Here is a 22500-nt window from a genome sequence, read left to right as displayed (position 1 = left end):
TCCCAGCTTACACTGGATCTGTCGCACACATGTATGATTCATTCATAATTCTATAAACGAACTGTTAAACGCGCGCGTGTGTGTGTGTGCAGCATATCATTCGAGGTAATCGACCAATCAAAGCTGAGATGGCTCATCAGCTGTACGTGCTGCAGGTTCTCACCTTCAACCTGTTAGAGGAGCGAATGATGACCAAAATGGATCCCAATGATCAGGTGAGAGTCGCTCTCTTACCTACCACCGCCATCCATCCATCGTGTTTACTGCAAGCCTGAGTGTGTGTGTGTGTGTGTGTGTGTGTGTGTGTGTGTGTGCAGGCTCAGAGAGACGCTGTGTGTGAGCTGCGCAGGATCGCCTTCGATGGAGAAAATGAACCAACAGGAACTGAGAAACGAAAAGCCAAAGATTATAAACTACTGGGATTTACTGTTAGTACTGCACACACACACACACACACACATTATATACACACACATACTGTACATACATATACAGTTAAGGTCAAAATTATTAGCCCCCTAGGAACTTTTGAATATTTCCCTAAAATACTGCCCAATGTTTGCAATATTCATAAAATGTCATATAGTAAATCATTCATCAATGATATGGCCCCATTTTGGTGCACTTTAGAATGTAAAATAAATATTCAAGATTTCTTTATTAAAAATCTGATGAAAACTGAGATGGTCAAAATTATTAGCCCCCATGTGATTTTGTGCTTTCAAAACAAATGAACTGGGTTTGAAACCACACCTGAGCAGTCAATTAGGTTTGAAAACACACCTGAGCAATCAATTAGCACTGAACCTTATTTAAGTGACTCCAAGAAGCAGAGTTAGTATCATTTGACTGCTTGAATGAAAGGGATACTCTAGGGTTGCTCAATAATCTTTCTAAGAAGCAATATCATCATGCCAAAAAGCAAAGAAATCAGTCTGGACCTCAGACAGAAGATAGTGGACCTTCATCTTCAGGGGGAAGGATATACTGCCATTTCCAAGCGTTTCATGGTTTCTAGAACAGCTGTGCGTTACATCATCGCAAAGCACAAAGAAACAAAGTCTGTTAATAATAAACCTGGCTGTGGTCAAAAACGCAAGATTTCCAAAACTTTGCAGCGAAAAATAATCAGAGATGTCAACAAGAATCCCCGGACCTCTGCAAAGATGATTGTTGCTGAGCTGGCTTCCTCTGGACTTGATGTTTCACGCAAGACTGTTGTGAGGGCTCTTCATCGTGGTGGACTTCGTGGTCATCGTCCAAGAAAAACCCCATTGCTTTTACAGCGGCACACCAAAGCCCGACTGAACTTTGCCAGAGACAATCTAAAACATAAGGGTGAGTTTTGGAAGTCTGTCCTTTGGTCTGATGAAACCAAACTTGAGCTGTTTGGGCATATGGATGCTGCTTTTGTTTGGCGTAGGAAGGGCGAGGCCTTCAACCCTAAAAATACTGTCCCCACAGTGAAGCATGCTGGTGGAAGCATAATGCTGTGGGGCTGTTTTGCTGCTTCAGGGACAGGAAACCTTGTTCGGGTGCATGGGACCATGAAAAAAGAGGATTATGTGGATATTTTGAAGAATAACATCAACACATCTGCTGCCAGTCTAGGGTTAGGTCGTCGCTGGGTCTTCCAACAAGACAATGACCCGAAACATACATCAAAGTTAGTCAAAAACTTTTTGAAAGACACCAAAATCAAGGTTCTGGAGTGGCCCTCTCAGAGCCCTGATCTCAATCCTATTGAGAATCTGTGGAGGGAGCTCAAGGTTCGGGTCCATGCTCGGAGACCGAGCAATTTGCATGATCTTGAACAATTTGCCAAGGAAGAATGGGCTAAAATCCCTCAGGAGACATGTGCCAACTTAGTTAGAAACTACCAGAAGAGATTGTTGTCGGTTTTGGATCAGAAAGGCTACACTATTGACTATTAGTTGTCAGAGGGCTAATAATTTTGACCATTGCATTTTTTGCTTTTTTCTTGTTTCAGTTCAGCAAACCAATAAAAATGTTCATTTGACCTTATGCAGATGTTGTCTTTGTTCTTGTGGACACACACAAACTATAAACACTTAAGGTTATGGCCCATGTCATTGAAAGAATAAGGGTTTTATTTGATTTCATAAGGGGGGCTAATAATTTTGACCTTAACTGTATATATATATATATATATATATATATATATATATATATATATATATATATATATATATATATATATATATATACACACACACATCTATACACACACACACTATATATACACTCTATATACATGTACACACACACACACACACCTTAATTGTGTTAGTGAGGAACTTGTTGGTAATTAAATGAGTGATTGTTGTTTTGATTCTACAACACTGTTGGGCCCCTGAGCGGGGCCCTTAACCCTTACTTGCACTGTATTCTGTGACACTTGTAAGTTGCTCTGGATCAAAGCGTCTGATAAACACTGAAGGTTCTGATAATACAGCAGCACAATGTAGAGGAAGCAGGTGTTGGGCTCAACTCTCCTTACATCATTAGTGTTGTTATTCATGTTAAATGTTATTTGCAGTGTTGTGTATGTGTGGTGTTGTGTATGTGTGGTGTTGTGTATTTACAGTGCAGTGTTGTGTATGTGTGGTGTTGTGTATGTGTGGTGTTGTGTATGTGTGGTGTTGTGTATGTGTGGTGTTGTGTATTTACAGTGCAGTGTTGTGTATGTGTGGTGTTGTGTATGTGTGGTGTTGTGTATGTGTGGTGTTGTGTATTTACAGTGCAGTGTTGTGTATGTGTGGTGTTGTGTATGTGTGGTGTTGTGTATTTACAGTGCAGTGTTGTGTATGTGTGGTGTTGTGTATGTGTGGTGTTGTGTATGTGTGGTGTTGTGTATTTACAGTGCAGTGTTGTGTATGTGTGGTGTTGTGTATGTGTGGTGTTGTGTATGTGTGGTGTTGTGTATTTACAGTGCAGTGTTGTGTATGTGTGGTGTTGTGTATTTACAGTGCAGTGTTGTGTATGTGTGGTGTTGTGTATGTGTGGTGTTGTGTATTTACAGTGCAGTGTTGTGTATGTGTGGTGTTGTGTATGTGTGGTGTTGTGTATGTGTGGTGTTGTGTATGTGTGGTGTTGTGTATTTACAGTGCAGTGTTGTGTATGTGTGGTGTTGTGTATGTGTGGTGTTGTGTATGTGTGGTGTTGTGTATTTACAGTGCTGTGTTGTGTATGTGTGGTGTTGTGTATGTGTGGTGTTGTGTATGTGTGGTGTTGTGTATTTACAGTGCAGTGTTGTGTATGTGTGGTGTTGTGTATTTACAGTGCTGTGTTGTGTATGTGTGGTGTTGTGTATGTGTGGTGTTGTGTATGTGTGGTGTTGTGTATTTACAGTGCTGTGTTGTGTATGTGTGGTGTTGTGTATGTGTGGTGTTGTGTATGTGTGGTGTTGTGTATTTACAGTGCTGTGTTGTGTATGTGTGGTGTTGTGTATGTGTGGTGTTGTGTATGTGTGGTGTTGTGTATGTGTGGTGTTGTGTATTTACAGTGCAGTGTTGTGTATGTGTGGTGTTGTGTATGTGTGGTGTTGTGTATTTACAGTGCTGTGTTGTGTATGTGTGGTGTTGTGTATGTGTGGTGTTGTGTATGTGTGGTGTTGTGTATGTGTGGTGTTGTGTATTTACAGTGCAGTGTTGTGTATGTGTGGTGTTGTGTATGTGTGGTGTTGTGTATGTGTGGTGTTGTGTATTTACAGTGCTGTGTTGTGTATGTGTGGTGTTGTGTATGTGTGGTGTTGTGTATGTGTGGTGTTGTGTATGTGTGGTGTTGTGTATTTACAGTGCTGTGTTGTGTATGTGTGGTGTTGTGTATGTGTGGTGTTGTGTATGTGTGGTGTTGTGTATTTACAGTGCTGTGTTGTGTATGTGTGGTGTTGTGTATTTACAGTGCTGTGTTGTGTATGTGTGGTGTTGTGTATTTACAGTGCTGTGTTGTGTATGTGTGGTGTTGTGTATTTATTGTGTGTATTGTGTGTACAGAACCCAGTGAACCCGGCGCTGGATTTCTCTCAGACTCCTCCAGGTTTACTGGCTCTGGATAACATGCTCTATCTGGCTAAAGTTCACCAGGATTCCTACCTACGGGTAACAACTACACAACTGTACAACTACACAACTGTACAACTACACAACTGTACAACTACACAACTGTACAACTGTACAAGTACACACATACAGAATGTGTGTTAGTGTGTGTTGCCATCTGATCATGAACGCTGCTTTCTAGTGTTTATATGAACCTACTGATATGTAGATTGTGTGCTGTTTTAATAGTGTGTGTGTGTGTGTGTGTGTGTGTGTGTGTGTGTTAGATCGTTCTAGAGAACAGTGGGCGAGAGGATAAACACGAGTGTCCGTTCGGTCGGTGTGTGATAGAGCTGACCCGAATCTTATGTGAGATCCTGCAGGTCGGAGAGTTACGTACGTAACACACACACACATATCCTGATGCTTCCACCACCGTACTTCACTGTAGTTTTAGAGTCTTTGGGATCGTTGTTCTGGTTGGTCTGAATGCTGCTGAGCTGTGTTAGTGGAGGGTCAGTGTGATCTGTAGGAACAGGATTATAGATGCTGCAGGTCAGTGCTGATGTTCTCGGTGTAGCTGCTGTTCCTGCTGCTTTCTGCTCATCCTGTAACGCTGAGCTTCTGTATCAGGAGTCTGAGAGCAGGCTGTGAGATCTGGCGTGCTGCTCCTGTCCGGGGACAATTTTTGGTTTTGTGAAGGGAACATGTAAAAAGTTTGTGCACCCCGAGCACTGAAATAATAATAACACGTCATGTACAGGGAACAAAGCTGAACATGAATGTTTTGTTTTCTGTAAAACTAATAGAATGTGTGTGTGTGTTGTGGTGTGTTGTGGTGTGTTGTGGGGTGTTGTTGTGGGGTGTTGTGGTGTGTTGTGGTGTGTTGTGGTGTGTTGTGGGGTGTGTGGTGTGTGTGTAGCGAATGAGGGCTGTAATGATTATCACCCGATGTTCTTCACTCATGAGCGAGCGTGGGAGGAATTCTTCTGCATCTGCATCCAGCTGCTCAACAAAACCTGGAAGGAGATGAGAGCCACGCCCGAGGACTTCAACAAGGTGAGTGTGTGTGTGTGTGTGTGTGTGTATTATTTCATATATATGATGTGTACACATGATGTGTGTGTATTTATAGGTATATATGATGTGTGTACATGGTGTGTAGGTGTTGCAGGTGGTGCGTGAGCAGATTGTTCGGGTTCTGGCCATGAAGCCTCTGACTCTGGATCAGCTGAAGATGAAACTTTACAGTCTGAGTTACTCCGAGATTCTTCGCCTCCGACATTCAGAGAGACTCAATCAGGACGATTTCCACTCTCCTCCCGTCATGTACACACACACACACACACACACACACACACACACGAATACTGTCTTCTAGTCTGTGGTGTACACTAATTTTCTCTGCGTGTGTGTGTGTGTGTGTGTACAGTGAGCTGCGTGAGAGGATCCAGCCTGAGATTTTGGAGTTGATTAAACAGCAGCGACTGAACCGACTGTGTGAGGGGAGCTGCTTCAGAAAACTCGGCAACCGACGCAGACAAGGTCCTTATTATTATCATTATAAATGATTATATTTATTATTATCATTATAAATGATTATATTTATTATTATCATTATAAATTATTATATTTATTATTATCATTATAAATGATTATATTTATTATTATCATTATAAATGATTATATTTATTATTATCATTATAAATGATTATATTTATTATTATTATAAATGATTATATTTATTATTATCATTATAAATGATTATATTTATTATTATTATAAATGATTATATTTATTATTATCATTATAAATGATTATATTTATTATTATTATAAATGATTATATTTATTATTATTATAAATGATTATATTTATTATTATCATTATAAATGATTATATTTATTATTATTATTATTATAAATGATTATATTTATTATTATCATTATAAATTATTATATTTATTATTATCATTATAAATGATTATATTTATTATTATCATTATAAATGATTATATTTATTATTATCATTATAAATGATTATATTTATTATTATTATAAATGATTATATTTATTATTATCATTATAAATTATTATATTTATTATTATTATTATAAATTATTATATTTATTATTGTTATTATTATTTATATGAATTATTATTATATATATTATTATTATATTTTTTAGTTTGATTATTTTGATGATTATTTTGATTCCAGAGAAGTTCTGGTTCTGCCGTTTGTCTCTGAACCACAAGGTTCTGCACTATGGTGATCTGGACGAGTCTCCGCAGGGGGACGTACCTCTGGAGCTGCTCACTGATAAACGTGAGTCTGTTACACACTGCAGATTAATTATAAAGATGAACGAGTCTGGTACCCACTAGTGTTTCCTCCTCAGTGTCTCACTCGCTTCTTCTGATGTGTTTCAGTCCCGGTGTGTGATATTAAATCAGTGCTGACGGGGAAGGACTGTCCTCACATGAAGGAGAAAAGTGCACTCAAACAGAACAAGGTACCTATCACCCACCCGCACCCCCCGCCCCTATCAGCACCCTCACCCTTCCATCACCACCCACACCCTCCGTCACCACCCACACCCCCCATTGCTGTAATCAAACAGAACAAGGTATCAATGATATTATGATATTAGAGCAATATAGGAATAAACCTTTGCTTTTATTTTTAAATCCTGTGTAATGAATAATGATGTGTGTGTTTAGGACGTACTGGATTTAGCTTTCTCAATCCTGTATGATCCAGACGAAGTTCTCAACTTTGTGGCTCCCAGTAAATACGAGGTTTGTTTCACTAACACAGTTTATATTATTATTATTATATTTATTATTATTGAGTGTGTGTGTGTGTGTGTGTGTGTGTGTGTGTGTGCGTGCGCAGTACTGCGTGTGGATGGATGGACTCAGTGTGTTGATGGGGAAGGAGATGTGCAGTGATTTGACCCGCAGTGACCTCGACACGCTCATTAGCATGGAGATGAAGCTCCGCCTCCTGGACCTGGAGAACATTAGCATACCCGAAGCTCCGCCCCCGATCCCCAAGGAACCCAGCAGCTACAACTTCACCTACAATTACGGATGAGTGTGTGTGTGTGTGTGTGTGTGTGTGTGTGTGTGTGTGTGTGTGTGTGTGTGTGTGTGTGTGTGTACTGAATGTGAAGTTTGGACGTGTGGCGTTTCTCAGCGTGTCGATGCTAAATTTAATATTGATGTCAAATCGTGATGGGACGGAACAGTCAGCCATCACACATCATCAATCATGCAGTGGTGATGTATACAACGACTGACTGTTGCTCTGTACACTTGGAAAGGGACCCACAGGACTCTCGCTGATCAGATGTGTTGTGGTATGAGTGTAGCAGGTGCAGCAGTGTTGTTGGGTTTTTAAAACAACTCAGTGTAATAATAACTGGTCAGTGTGAGAATCAATTATTACTAATTATTTATTAGTTTATTATCATCAGTAAATGTTATTAATCACTAATGAATCACCGATCTGATTCACTGATCACTCATTCATATTATATTATTATTTAACATTAAAGAATGACTGATTATTTTTAATAAATTAATAACAGATACAGTGGGGCCAAAAAGTATTTAGTCAGCCACTGATTGTGCAGGTTCTCCTACTTAGAAAGATGAGAGAGGTCTGTAATTTTCATCATAGCTACACTTCAACTATGAGAGACAAAATGAGAAAAAAAAATCCAGGAAATCACATTGTAGGATTTTTAAAGAATTTATTTGTAAATTATGGTGGAAAATAAGTATTTGGTCAATAACAAACAAGCAAGATTTCTGGCTCTCACAGACCTGTAACTTCTTCTTTAAGAAGCTCTTCTGTCCTCCACTCGTTACCTGTATTAATGGCACCTGTTTGACCTCGTTATCTGTATAAAAGACACCTGTCCACAGCCTCAAACAGTCAGACTCCAAACTCAACCATGGCCAAGACCAAAGAGCTGTCGAAGGACACCAGGAAGAAAATTGTAGACCTGCACCAGGCTGGGAAGAGTGAATCTACAATAGGCAAGCAGGTTGGTGTGAATAAATCAACTGTGGGAGCAACTGTAAGAAAATGGAAGACATACAAGACCAGATAATCTCCCTTGGGGTCAAGATCTCATCCCGTGGGGTCAAAATGATCATGAGAACGGTGAGAAAAAATCCCAGAACTACACGGAGGGACCTGATAAATGACCTGCAGAGAGCTGGGACCAAAGTAACAAAGGCTACCATCAGTATACACACTACGCCGAGAGGGACTCAAATCCTGCAGTGCCAGGCGTGTCCCCCTGCTTAAGCCAGTACATGTCCAGGCCCGTCTGAAGTTTGCCAGAGAGCATATGGATGATCCAGAAGAGGATTGGGAGAATATCATGTGGTCAGATGAAACCAAAATGGAACTTTTTGGTAAAAACTCAACTTGTCGTGTTTGGAGGAAGAAGAAGAACCCAAGAACACCATACCTACTGTGAAGCATGGGGGTGGAAACATCATGCTTTGGGGCTATTTTTCTGCAGAGGGGACAGGACGACTGATCCATGTTAAGGGAAGAATGAACGGGGCCATGTATCGTGAGATTTTAAGCCAAAACCTCCTTCCATCAGTGAGAGCATTGAAGATGGAACGTGGCTGGGTCTTCCAGCATGACGATGATCCCAAACACACCGCTCGGGCAACGAAGGAGTGGCTCCGTAAAAAGCATTTCAAGGTCCTGGAGTGGCCTAGCCAGTCTCCAGACCTCAACCCCATAGAACATTTGTGGAGTCCGTGTTGCCCAGCGACAGCCCCAAAACATCACTGCTCTAGAGGAGATCTGCATGGTTGAACTTTGTGGTGGCGGGGCCAGTGATAGCTCAGTGGTTAAGGTACTGGACTAGTAAACAGAAGGTTGCCGGTTCAAGCCCCGCCACCACCAAGTTGCCACTGTTGGGTCCCTGAGCAAGGCCCTTAACCCTCAATTGCTCATTGTGTAAGTCGCTTTGGATAAAAGCGTCTGCTAAATGCTGAAAATGTAAAATGTAACTTTTGTTATTGACCAAATACTTATTTTCCACCATAATTTACAAATAAATTCTTTAAAAATCCTACAATGTGATTTCCTGAATTTTTTTTTCTCATTTTGTCTCTCATAGTTGAAGTGTAGCTATGATGAAAATTACAGACCTCTCTCATCTTTCTAAGTAGGAGAACTTGCACAATCAGTGGCTGACTAAATACTTTTTGACCCCACTGTAGATAGTAAATCTGATTATTTGATTAGCTCTGCATATTAATCATGAATTAATTATAAATCATTAGAGCAGATCAGTGCACCAATCAGTGAGAATATCAGCTCCTAAATAATTAATTAAAATAACAGAAGTTTTATTTCACGTTGTAATAAAAAATTCATTAAACACATCTGAATGCTAAATATAACAGCTTATATATTTTATTGCTTGTTATTGTTTGTTATTATTTTACTGCATTAATTTTCAATTTTTTTGTATTTAGTCCTTATATTTCATGTAAAAACTGAAAGATACTCGGTGTTGATATTCAGGATGCATAATAAATACATGTTACTAATCGAGCTGCTGTTGAATTAGTAATTTAAGTTTTAATTGATATTTTAATAATAATATTAATGTTAGTGATAATTCTACAGCGCTCACTGCTCCTTCTGCAGTACCACCACTGTACCACCAGCCCAACATCACTGCTGTAGATCGTAATGATCACATTCTGTTATTTATTTTTTACAAATAAACTTATAAATAAAAGAAAGAATAATTCACCACTAATATACTTATCACATTAAAACGTGATGGGATAATTAATGCTTTTATCTGTTGTGTTGTGTTTAGTTATTTTTGCGCTGAGTTTTATAAAATAATTTTATTAATGTTAAAGAATAGAAATTCTACAATAATTTTCTGTTATTAATAAGTTTATTATTAAAGTTTGTCTGCACGTTAGAACTGGAGTAAAGGTGTCATTTATGATACTTGGTGTGTGTGTGTTGGCTGATGCAGTACTGATGGTGGGTTTGTGTAAACAGTCACTGTGTAAATCCACAGTCGGTGTTTTTGATCTTTATTTCATTTATTTTGGACTGAATTTTCACATCTGTGACCCTGATCATGTTTCTACACATTTCTAATTAAATGCTAAATTCACTTTATGAGAAAATCTAAAATACCACATAAGGGGTAAAGTTTATTAAATGGGTGTGGGGCAGTAGGGTGAAGAGGAAATGGGGTTAGGAAGCAGGGTGTAGAGAGTATGGTTTAGTGTGTGGTGTGTAAGGAGTAGGGTATAGTGTGTGTAGGGAGCAGAGTTTAGTGTGTGTAGGGAGTAGGGTATGATGTGTAGGGAGCCGGGATGTATTTAGGATGGTATCAGAATGATTAAATTAGTGGTTTACAGTAAGTCAGCTAAAAATATAACCTGCTCACCCCTAAATATAAACATTCTCACAGCTCACACACACACACACACACACACACTCAACTATCAATACATTTACCCATCGTCCTCCCATCATGCTCTGTGGACGTGCTGTATGTTTGAAATTCTTTTTTAAATCCAGTCTGATAACGACATCCACATCCCACTAAACTTCAATAATCTAATACATTTGAGATCAGATTTTAATTTTATTTGATTTCTTCTCACAGTTTTAAACAGCTGGTGAAAATGGTTGAATGTTCTGAGGTGAAGCAGAAGCTCTTTTATTTCTCACAGGTTTATTATGAAGTTTCCTCTCTGAGTCTGTACAGAATTCTCTACTGTTTTGGTTCCTCTTGTTTTCCGCCCCAGTGCTTCTATTGTGTTCGTTGTGGTGACCGATTACTTCCAGAGCTTCCAGAATTCTAGAGGCCCAAACATTAAAAACAGGCTGGATAGCAAGTTGTTTTTTAGGACAAACCATGATGAGATCCGTGGCCGGTTGTAGAGGAAGGAGAAATGAGGATGGCGACACCCTGGAGAACAGCACTATTATTCCATGTGTGTTTGATGTTCTCCAGAGTTCCAGCAGCACCAGAGTGGAACGGATCTGTTCATGATGTTTATTTCTGTTGTTTGTTGCAGCGCTACTCTAAATAAACATCCCTGCTGTTCCGGAGTCCATTTATAGCATGCTGTAGACCACTTGGCATCACACATGGTGGTCTGAGACTTGTGTGCAGCTGCTCCAGTGTAACTGTTCCTGAATACAACAGGCAGTTTGGAACTCGTCTTTATGCTCAGCGCTTGAGCCCTTGACATCCTGACATCTGTGAGAGATTGTAATGCATTTCTAAAATGTTGATTCTGAATCTTAAACATTTATATTTACAGATTTATTAAAAGCTTCTTACATTTCTGACTGATTACAGTCCAACATGGGTGGTTTAGTGGCACTCGGGCTTTAACCAACAACCTTCTGATTATCAGTCCTGCACCGTGCTGCTCATGCTTCTCTGTACCGAGTGTCTCTGATTGAGGGAAGGTAAAAGTCTCGGGTGTCTCTGTGTCTCTATTTTCTATTCAGCAGCGTCCAAGTGTCCCGACAACCTCCGCAGGAATCCAGCAGAGGGGGTGGGGGGGGGGGTAATCTCTGCTCCCTGCTCCTGTGTGTGTCCATCAGGGACAGAGGGGTGGGGCGGGGCCACACACACACACACACACACACACACACACACACCCGTCCCGCTCTCACACTCAGACTGACAGTGGACGGTGCAGGACGAGGATTTTGGAATATAGAACCATTTTGTACCAAGTGATGGATCTCCTGAACACACACCGGTTCTGTGGGTTCCTCTGGGTTCTCCTGCTCTCTCAGTTCCTCATGTTCTCCTCAGTTCAGCCATTTAATCTGGAAACCACCGACATGCTGATTAAACAGGGGAGGAACAGCAGCTTCTTCGGCTTCTCCGTCGCCCTGCATCACCAACTCACACCCCAAAACAAGAGCTGGTAAGTGCGCACTCGTACACACTCCCCACAGTCAAGGTCAAAAGTTTAAATTCACTTTAACAATCAGCAGAGACTCGATCTGTCAGTACGGTGGAGATCAGGACGTCCCACATCCTCTTACATTCACTCTCGTGTTTGTCCTGCTCAGAATCCTGAGATTAATCTTCCTTATACTACCACCAGCATGCTTCACAGCAGGTACAGTGATGTTGGGTGATCACTGTATTTATGTAGCTGAGTGTGACCGCAAACCTCCTCCAGAACATCAGTCGTCCTCCACATGATCAGAAGTAAACTTCAGTCGAGTTCTGATGCAGCAGCCTGTAACAGGAGGAGATTAAAACCGTTTCCCATCAGGTGACGGTCTGAGTTTTAGTTGTAACCTTGGTAATGAGCCCACTGTTCCATGTACTGATGGAGGTTCCAATCAGATCAACTAAAACCGTGATACAGATGTGGCTGAGGATTATATCGTGCTGGTATCGTATCGTGATGGTATCATGATTATATCGTGCTGGTATCATATCGTGCTGGTATCGTATCGTGATGGTATCATGATTATATCGTGCTGGTATCATATCGTGCTGGTATCGTATCGTGATGGTATCATGATTATATCGTGCTGGTATCGTTTCGTGATGCCTCTAACATGGAGGATTAATCCTGTAAGTGCTCAGAAGCTCTCGATCCATGATATTGATCAGAGTGCAGGAGGATGGAGACATTTTATTATGGTTAAGTGTGTGTGTGGGTGTGTGTGTGTGTGTGTGTGTGTGTGTGTGTGTAAAATAATCTTCAGTAGTGTGTGTCCTGATCTCATAACTTCTCTTGTGTTAGCTGAAATCACCTCATGGTTCCACCAGAACCCAGAACCGTTCATCTGGTTCCTGTTAGCTTCTGTTTGCTAAAGCTAACTACACGTTACAGTGCAGTTAGATACTAAATAGTTTAGGGAACACAATTAGCCAAAATGTTAGCATGGTTATTAGCTATTTTAGCTTTATTATCTGGGGGGTTAAATTTAGTTTGCACCAGACACACACACACACACACACACACACACACAAACACACACACACACACACACTTATATTTATAATCTCTTCACTATTAGACTCTCATCCATCATATCACATGACATCACAGCTCATTTATGCTCCTGAATGTGCTTTACACCGTTTCCTTCATAGATCAGATCAGAATGATGACAGAAGTTCAGACGATCGCTCACGGTGCTGAACATGCAGGAGTTTAGAGGGAGTGAGGAGTCACAATATTACTGTGTTACTTTATATATTACTGGGGAGTCACTATATAACTGATAATATAACTCAGATCAATTCTAATAACTTACTTATACATAACAAATATTCATAATAATAATAATAATATTATAAGGACACAAGGCTGTAGGAAGGTAAATGTAGCTTATACATCTCATACTGGCGTGATGAGAATAAAGTTGAATTGACTTGAATTAAATACTTACAAATGGTTTGAAGGCCTTAGAGAAGTGTGTGTGTGTAAGTGTGTGTGTGTGTAAGTGTGTGTGTGAAGGGGGGGGGGGTGTACAGGCAGATTGTAAATCAGGACTCTGCAGGACTGTAAGAATCTCTTTACACCAGGCGTCTCCATCACGCTTTTATATGTATGAAGTTGAGATTGTGCACCAGTGTGAGTCAGCAGGTGGAGATGATGCTATTACAATAAATATTATTATAATTATTAATAAAATTTAATTCTGGAATGAATTGGAACATCTAACCCTATAATAATCATTTCTATAATCCCTCTGTGCGCTTGCTCAATAATACTTACTGAAAAATCGTCCCGTTATTATCAGAGACGTAACATAGCGAGAAACACCGAATCATCTAAACCCTCATCATCCTCACCTGTGTGTGTGTGTGTGTGTGTGTGTGTGTGTGTGTGTAAGGGGTGTAAGTGGTGTAAGCAGGTTCCCAGCAGTTACAGTTTCAGCTCTGACTCAGTATGAATCTCAGTACATCAGATCCACGAGGCTGTGGGTGTAACTGGAGACAACATGCAGTGATTGATCAGTACTGGAGTTACTGGAATAATAAATGATGCATCACTGATCTCAGCGGCTCCCTCACTCACACCTTCATCTTAGTTACAGATCATCAGCAGGTCCAGATTAAGAACCCACGCGGCTCTGGGGACACAGTGACCCTGACCATCATCTACAAGATATTATTGCTTTTAATGATTAATATTTCAGTGCTAATATGAGCCGCACTGCAGGACCAGAGTTCTTCTGCTCCACTGTTGTGGTTTTATTAGCTGTAAAATCTTTGCCCTGTTTGTTGTGAAGCGTGTTTATAATTCTGACTCTCATCTACAGCTCATAAAGAAATAAATATATAAATGTTTTATTATTTTATGGTTTGATCTAAATATTCGTCAGCATCTGCAGTTCAGATCTGTTTTAGTTTTCCAGGCTGTTTGATAAGATCACACTGAGAGCACAGTAGCATCGAGCTCTCACTCTTTTATTGTTGGTTGAAGCTGAATCAGACGTCAGCAGCCTGGGGCGAGTAAGAGGAGGCGAGGCGAGAGTTTTTCTGACTCAGTGACTCTAGAAGAGCTTCTGTAGTTTCTGTAACCACACGGTCCGGGTCTGCTGGGTCAGTACCAGGGTTCGACCCAAATCTACCATCCAGTACAAGCCAGGATTATTTCTACTGTACTGTAAACACACACCCCTCAATCTATTTACAGTTTTGAAACCCTGTGTGTTCAGACTGTAGATTAAATCTTGACCGTGAGGAGATCCTCACCAGGATCTGGTTCCTTCACTGAGCTCTGGATGAGCAGTTTGGGTTTGGGTTTGGGTTCATTATGATCACCAAGGTTCAGTCTCATCACAGGGGGCACAACTTTCCTGCTCAAAAAGTCCTGCTGTTTCTGTGAGTCCATGATCACAGTCAACACCCCCACACCCCCACATCATCACTGACCATCGCTGATCATCACTGACCCCTCCAGGCTCCATCATGGTGATTGCGTTCTTCTGATCATGAGCCTCGTCTATCACACTCCAGACAAACCGCTGATCCACGTGACCAAACAGTTCCAGTTTTGGTTCTTCACTCTATAGATGTGTGTTCCAGAACCCTGCAGTCCTGTTCAAGGGTTAGGGTTGGAACTGTAGCAACAAATACACACACACACACACACACACACACACACACACACACACACACACACACACACTTGTATATTCAGTATGTCATTAGTATTCAGTGTGCTCTCTCTCCTACTGTCTCACGTACAAAATCCCTTTGGGAATCAGACACACACACACAATACACACACACACACACACACACACACACACACACACTCTCTAAGTTGTAAGTGTGTGTGTGTGTGTGTATGTGTATGAAACACTACAGCTCATTAAAATTCTGCTCACACTCATTACATTAAGTGAAGTGAATTACACTGCTGCACTCTGTGTGTGTGTGTGTGTGTGTGTGTGTGTAAGCACTAAGAACACTAAGATTGTGTAGAAGCTACTGAGGTCTTTGGTTCCACCAGTTGTAGGAGATGTTATACAATTACTGCAGGTTTCAGTCGCAGTCATGTTACTACACACACACACACACACACACACACACACACACACACATTACAGTTATAATGTGAACAGGGTGCAGTGGTTAGTGATGTAATACAGTATTAATACCCCCCCCCACACTCACACACACATATCAGGGTGCTAAAATAGTCTGGAATGTTAAGCGTTTAGGGTGACGGCATCATGACACACACACAGAGTGGTGTGAGAAAGTATTTGCACCCTGTCTGATCTCTGTTACTCTTTATTTATTTTAAACATTTTACTGTAATAATAATAAAAGTATTTTAGCCACTAAAGATTTTAGTTATTAAATAAACACACAGTAACTGATTAATAAAACACAATCAAATAATGAAAGTGAATTTTCTTTATTAGAAACGTCTCGGCGTCTGGTGTTAAACTGAAATCATTTTCCTGATGTGTAAAGGTTTGATCACACACACACACACACATATATGGATTTTTGGTTAATGTGATGATGTGGTGCAGTTGTTCCTGCCCTTTCACCCCCCCCCCAGACACGCCCTCTATTCTCTTTATTCTCTGTGTGATTGTGTTGATGTATCAGAAATGTCTGACTCACGCAGCTCGACTCTCAGCTGCTGCTCCTCATCAGAACAACCTCAGACCTTCTGAGATGAAGACCAGTTCCTCCCACCATGGCCCTCACGAGTGGAACCTCACTGATGGAAACATGAGAACAGGGTGGTGGTGGTGGTGGTGGACCTGCTCGTTCGGGTTCTGATTCCTGTACCAGGTGTTCCTGGTATACCTGCACTGCCTGTACTGGCACAAGAAAATGACCCACCCTAACCCCCCCCCCTCCACGACCCGGTAGATGTATCAGACTGCTGCACCACGCCAGGTCTAATCAGCACTGATCTTCTGAGATCTTCACCACTACAGTCTCTGTGATGGTCAGACTGGTTCAGACTTTATAATCCTGCCAATCAGAAAAACATCTGAGAACAAAACACCACCAGATCCGAACCCTGAGGTACCGAGTTACACCCACACACATTTCTAAATGTGACAGCACAATAGACGTGTTGTTTGTCGGTGGGGGTTTAATTTCCTGGACATGGATCAGATGTAGAAGATCCGGCTGAAGCTGGTGAGGATCTAAAAGCTGCAACATTTATTACATCCAATTCATTACGCTAACGGCACCGAGGAGAAACGCTGACGGCTGGTTCAGGGGCGAGGGGGAGGAGGTGCAGGATAAACCGAGCCGAGGGGGTTACTGTGTGTGTGTGTGTGGGGGGGGGTACATCTGTATAATAAAGAGGAAGAGTGTAGTGCTCATCATAGCATCGGCTGTGTCCCAAACCACCATCTTATACAGTATAAGTCTGATCCACCATGATCCATTATGAGTCTGGTTCTGTTTCTCTCGGACTCGTGCTGGTTGCTCGTTGCTGGTTTTGGATCCCAGTTAAAACTGTGAGGGGTTAAAATAGATCTGAACTTCGTAACCTGAGGCCGTGAGTGTCGCCACCAAACAAAATATATAAATAGACGAAACTCAGAAATACTTCAGATTTTATTACCAGCGACTCGACCAGCAAGAAAAACTTGAACCGGAGCTCAAAAATCTTTATTATTACACTGAAATTATTCAGTAAAAATGTACAGTTTAATTCCTGACAGAAACACCAACATCGTTCAGTCAGTCCAGATAGAAAATCTGTTCAGAAATTATATTTATTATATTTATATTTTGTGAGCTGTTGGATCAGGTTTACAGAACACGTCTCTATCGATGCCCTCGTACCCCGACCCGACAGAACCACGAAGAGAAACAAAATCAATCATACCGACTGCATGTAATGATAAACATCCACCACAGGGGGCTCCAAATCCACCGTATCAGTGTGTGATTGATGTAGAATTAAAACTCTGTTGTTGTTCCTGTAGGATCCTGGTGGGGGCACCACGAGCGCGAGGTCTGGAGAGTCTGCGCCACACCCACACAGGTGCTCTGTACCGCTGTCCAATCACAGCTGAGGAGTTCGACTGTGAGCGAGTCCACATCGATGGAGACGGTGCGCTGATATTCATCATATTCATCATCATCATTATTATTTTATGATTAAATGTAACGTGAGCAGAAATAAAAATTTTTAGAATTGGAAGTAAAAATCTGAAGGTTTGTGGATGAAATTTGATCTTTATTTAGCCGAATATTTCCAGATTGTGAAAGTGATGTGATGTGATTTGAGCAGTGAGTCTGAACCAGGAGAGTAAAGAGAATCAGTGGCTGGGTGTGACGGTGAAGAGTCAGGGCGTCGGGGGAAAAGTGCTGGTAAATATTCAGAGTTTATTATCACAGCAGCAGATAATAGATTTATAAATAATCATTTAATGTTTAATATAATAAAATGATGAGCGGTTTCTGTAAACGTGCTCCTCAGACTGTGTTCTTCAACTCAGTGATGTAAGTAAAGAGAATTCAGTGTGAGTATCAGGACACGCCCTGTTTTTGTAACATCACCTGCAGACCTGTGCTCACCTGTACGAGCTCCGTCAGCGGGTCAATCAGTCGTCTGAAACCCGCGACCCCATCGGCCGCTGCTACGTTCTGAGTGAAGATCTGACCAAGAGGGACGACCTGGACGGCGGCGAGTGGAAGTTCTGTGAAGGTCGTCCTCAAGGTCACGAGCAGTTCGGCTTCTGTCAGCAGGGATTAGCGGCGAGTTTCACCCCCGATAAAAACTACATTCTGTTCGGAGCTCCCGGAACCTACAACTGGAAAGGTACCCGAAATTCTCCTCACATTTACACAGAGGTGGTCAAATTCAAACCAGTACAATTACGACCAGATTCAGAGTTTAAATCGTTATTAGAATCCGAATCAAACAGGAATAAAAACCCAACAGCAGCAGCTCGGTGGTGATGAGACTCGAACCCTCAAACTTCCAAATAATCCTGTGAGTCACCGCCACACTGCAAACGGCACTGCAATGTAAAATGTGTGTACTGTGAGTGTGTGTGTGTGTGTGTGTGTGTGTGTGTGTGTGGGTGTGTGTGTGTGCGGGTGTGTAACAGTAAGTGTGTGTGTGTGTACTGTGAGTGTGTGTGTGTGTGTGTGGGTGTACGGTGAGTGTGTGTGTGTGTGTGGGTGTGTGTGTGTGGGTGTGTAACAGTAAGTGTGTGTGTGTGTACTGTGAGTGTGTGTGTGTGGGTGTGTGTGTGTGTGTGTGTGTGTAACAGTAAGTGTGTGTGTGTGTGTACTGTGAGTGTGTGTGGGTGTGTAACTGTAAGTGTGTGTGTGTGTACTGTGAGTGTGTGTGTGTGTGTGTGGGTGTGTGTGTGTGGGTGTGTAACAGTAAGTGTGTGTGTGTGTGTACTGTGAGTGTGTGTGTGTGTGTGGGTGTGTGTGTGTGTGGGTGTGTAACTGTAAGTGTGTGTGTGTGTGTGGGTGTGTGTGTGTGGGTGTGTAACAGTAAGTGTGTGTGTGTGTGTGTACTGTGAGTGTGTGTGTGGGTGTGTGTGTGTGGGTGTGTAACTAAGTGTGTGTGTGTGTGTAAAACAGTGAGTGTGTGTATATATTGTGTGTGCGTGTGTATTGTGTGTGTGTGTGTGTGTGTGTGTAACAGTGAGTGTGTGTATATATTGTGTGTGCGTGTGTATTGTGTGTGTGTGAGTGTGTGTGTGTGTGTGTGTGTGTGTAACAGTGAGTGTGTGTATATATTGTGTGTGCGTGTGTATTGTGTGTGTGTGAGTGTGTGTGTGTGTGTGTGTGTGTAACAGTGAGTGTGTGTATATATTGTGTGTGCGTGTGTATTGTGTGTGTGTGAGTGTGTGTGTGTGTGTGTGTGTATCCTCACCTGCTCTGTTCCTCCAGGTGAGATGAGGGTTCAGCTGCTGAACCAGACGATGTTGGATTTGGGTTACTATGACGACGGACCGTATGAGGTGGCGGATGAGAAAGAGTTAAACGCGGCATTAATCCCGCTCCCGTACCACAGCTACCTGGGTAGGACTCACCTGAGCCACACCCACTTTCCACTGCCATGCCTGAGCGTCGCATCACCTTTATACAGCGCACCTGAGCCCCGCCCTCCAAGCCCCACCCTCCGAGCCCCGCCCCTCTTCGGTTCAGCCTTCAGTCCTTCTGACCAGCCGATCACATTTAATCTCACCTTACATCCTCTCACCTCTGCACCTTTTCTTTCTTCCTTTCATCCCTTACCCCCCTCCCTGTCACCCCCTCATCACCCCCATCATCCCTACCCATCACACCCCCCCCCCCCCCCGTGTTTAGGTTTGTTGTTCATGGCGAGGGCGGATGAGGAAGCTTTGGTGTATAAAACTCTGGAACCATCCAGACAAGCCACCGGCGCCGACGTAGGCCAGAATAGCTACTTAGGTTTGTGTGACGAATAGAATAGTGATGTTCCTACTGACTTCCTGTCTGGGTGGAGCTCACTTCCTGTCTGGGTGTGGAATATGTAAATAACTTCTCCTTTACAGAAAGACGAGCGTTTGTTAATAATCGCTGAGCTTCACAGATTCTTCCAGAATCACCTGACTAAGTTTTGATTCATTTGATTCTTTGTTCTGATTCGTTTATCTGACTCTTCTGGATGAATTAGTGTAGTTTGTTTACACCTTGCCTACAGTCACAGTCTATGACTGGTTTGGCATGTTCTCCACTTCTCTGTGGGTGTTCCCTGGGTATGCCAGTTTTCACACACACGGGGTTTAGGATCTCTAAATGACCCCCCGTGTGGTTGTATGGTAAAATGGTACCATGACCAGAACATTTGGGCCAGTAGGAGAACGGTGTTGTGCTTCGTGATGCTCCATGTGTTTACAGTAGAAGTCTAAACTGCAGACAGGCCAGTCTAGCAGCTCCACTCTCTAAGGTGTGAGGGAATTACAAACGTCTTTCTTTAACTGGAGAAACGTAACAACTGTAGTGTGTGTAGTGTGTAGCTTGTAGCGTGTAACAGGTAGTGTGTGTAGTGTGTAGCGTGTAGCGTGTGTAGTGGTTAGCTTGTCTGCATGATTATGATTATGATAGTCAGTGCTGGTGTGGATGGGAGGTTTATTTGATATAAAATAACGTTTTAAGATTTTAAGGTTTTGGTGGTTTGTGTTGTTTTTCACTGCATGCTAAGCTAACTGCAGCACTGCATGCTAACGCTGCTACACCAGCACGGTTTACCCTGTTCGATTTTTTTTTCTGTATTTTTTTGTTTTGTTCATAACTGATGTTTATGTAACTAACAAACATAAACATGTGCTGATAAATATCCCTCACATTTCTCCATCAGTAAATGGGGGGGGGGGGGGGGGGGGGGGAACCGAGCTGATTGGTTGTGATTATTTTGGCGGCAGGGTTCTCGGTGGACTCGGCTAAAGGCATCATGCACCGCGGGGAGCTAACATTTGTAGCCGGAGCTCCGCGAGCTAATCACACGGGCGCGGTGGTGCTGCTAAAGAAAGACAGCGCCTACAGACTGGTACCCGAATTCATCCTGTGGGGGGAGGAGCTGGCATCATCGTTCGGGTACTCGGTCACAACCACAGACCTCAACCAGGATGGGTACGACACACACACACACACACACACACACTGCTGAATGTATATATACACATACATATATGTGGTCATAATGTTATGGCTGATTGGTGTACATGTATATATATAATTATTAATACATACACTGTATGCTGATGAGCCAGAACATTGAGTTGGAGCAGGATCTCTCTCTCTCTCTCCTGACTGCAGCTGGACGGATCTGATCGTGGGAGCTCCAAACTTTTTTGACCGTAAGGCTGAGATCGGCGGGGCGGTGTACGTCTTCCTAAATCCCGCCAGTCACTGGGAGAAAGCTCGACCCATTCGCCTCAACGGTACCTACGACTCCATGTTCGGGATGACGGTGAGCGCCGCTGGAGACCTGGACCAGGACGGATTCTCAGGTAACACTACTGGTTCATACTGGAACACAGTGATGGTAGAATGGTTATACTGGTGGTTAGACTGATTCATTCATTACACATACAAACATATACTTTCTGTGTTCATTTCTGTGTGTGTGTGTGTGTGTGTGTGTGTGTGTGTGTGTGTGCGTGTGTGTGTTACAGATATTGCCGTTGGTGCTCCGTTTGATGGATATGGTAAAGTTTTTATTTTCCGAGGCTCTTCTGTGGGAATCGAAACCAAACCGTCTCAGGTCAGTTCAGTAATAAATATAAAAAACATTATTATTATTATTACTATTAATTATTTATTAATATTATTATTTATTTATTATGAATATATATTATTATTATTGATGATCTCTGATGTTGGTGAGCAGGTCCTGGACGGGATGAACGCGGGCGTGGCTCGGTTCGGTTACTCTCTCTCCGGGGGGCTGGATATTGATGGGAATCTGTATCCAGATGTGGCGGTGGGATCCCTGAGTGATCAGGTGGTTCTGTTCAGGTAAACACGGTGCACATCTGTACAGCACATCTGTACAGCCTATATTCAGGCTCTGTGACCCCCACCCACCTGCTGAACGCCAGCTGACCTTTGACCTGCAGGTCGCGGCCGGTGATCCACGTGAGTCGAGATGTTTCAGTGGAAACTCAGCAGATCGACTTGAGCCAGTCCAGCTGTGAGGATCGAGATGGAGTCTGGTGCACTTATTATTTATTATTGTTTATTATTATTATTATTTATTATTATTAATTATTTATTATTATTATTATTATTATATAAAACGTTAGTTTTTGTTTCAGTGTGGATATAAAAGCGTGTTACACTTATACAGCTCATCCAGCGTCGTACTCTCCTCATATCAGTACGTATAACGTTATTATATATTAATAATATACAGTATATATACAGTATATGTTAATTC

The 22500-nt window shown here is 42.0% G+C and overlaps 2 protein-coding genes across 6 annotated transcripts in view; both read left to right on the top strand.

The window, feature by feature from the left end:
• The window catches only part of elmo2 (engulfment and cell motility 2), a 14862-nt gene extending 7353 nt beyond the window's left edge, over positions 1-7509 (top strand). For all 3 annotated transcript variants that reach the window (XM_062986255.1, XM_062986254.1, XM_062986253.1), the window contains exons 12-22: positions 93-215; positions 318-428; positions 4017-4121; positions 4349-4457; positions 4984-5120; positions 5227-5390; positions 5494-5606; positions 6281-6388; positions 6493-6575; positions 6784-6861; positions 6959-7509. In XM_062986255.1, the coding sequence (XP_062842325.1) occupies positions 93-215; positions 318-428; positions 4017-4121; positions 4349-4457; positions 4984-5120; positions 5227-5390; positions 5494-5606; positions 6281-6388; positions 6493-6575; positions 6784-6861; positions 6959-7159 (1332 nt within the window). In that variant the 3' untranslated portion in view covers positions 7160-7509. The remainder of the gene's footprint in view (positions 1-92; positions 216-317; positions 429-4016; positions 4122-4348; positions 4458-4983; positions 5121-5226; positions 5391-5493; positions 5607-6280; positions 6389-6492; positions 6576-6783; positions 6862-6958) is intronic.
• A 4289-nt stretch (positions 7510-11798) lies between these two features.
• The window catches only part of itga7 (integrin, alpha 7), a 21375-nt gene continuing 10673 nt past the window's right edge, over positions 11799-22500 (top strand). For 2 of the 3 annotated variants that reach the window (XM_062986191.1, XM_062986192.1), the window contains exons 1-11: positions 11799-12030; positions 17555-17682; positions 17863-17942; positions 18138-18393; positions 19905-20009; positions 20984-21191; positions 21378-21571; positions 21737-21825; positions 21952-22079; positions 22181-22276; positions 22379-22440. In XM_062986191.1, coding sequence (XP_062842261.1) covers positions 11837-12030; positions 17555-17682; positions 17863-17942; positions 18138-18393; positions 19905-20009; positions 20984-21191; positions 21378-21571; positions 21737-21825; positions 21952-22079; positions 22181-22276; positions 22379-22440 — 1540 coding nt within the window. In that variant the 5' untranslated portion in view covers positions 11799-11836. Of the gene's footprint in view, positions 12031-17554; positions 17683-17862; positions 17943-18137; positions 18394-18636; positions 19617-19904; positions 20010-20983; positions 21192-21377; positions 21572-21736; positions 21826-21951; positions 22080-22180; positions 22277-22378; positions 22441-22500 lie in introns of those variants that run through there. The other variant, XM_062986193.1, reaches the window with a different exon arrangement.

This window comes from Trichomycterus rosablanca, chromosome 24 (assembly GCF_030014385.1).
Source record: "Trichomycterus rosablanca isolate fTriRos1 chromosome 24, fTriRos1.hap1, whole genome shotgun sequence".
NCBI classification, from domain to species: domain Eukaryota; kingdom Metazoa; phylum Chordata; class Actinopteri; order Siluriformes; family Trichomycteridae; genus Trichomycterus; species Trichomycterus rosablanca.
The sequence above is the reverse complement of the archived record's forward strand: the minus strand, read 5'-3'. Positions and strand labels throughout refer to the sequence as shown.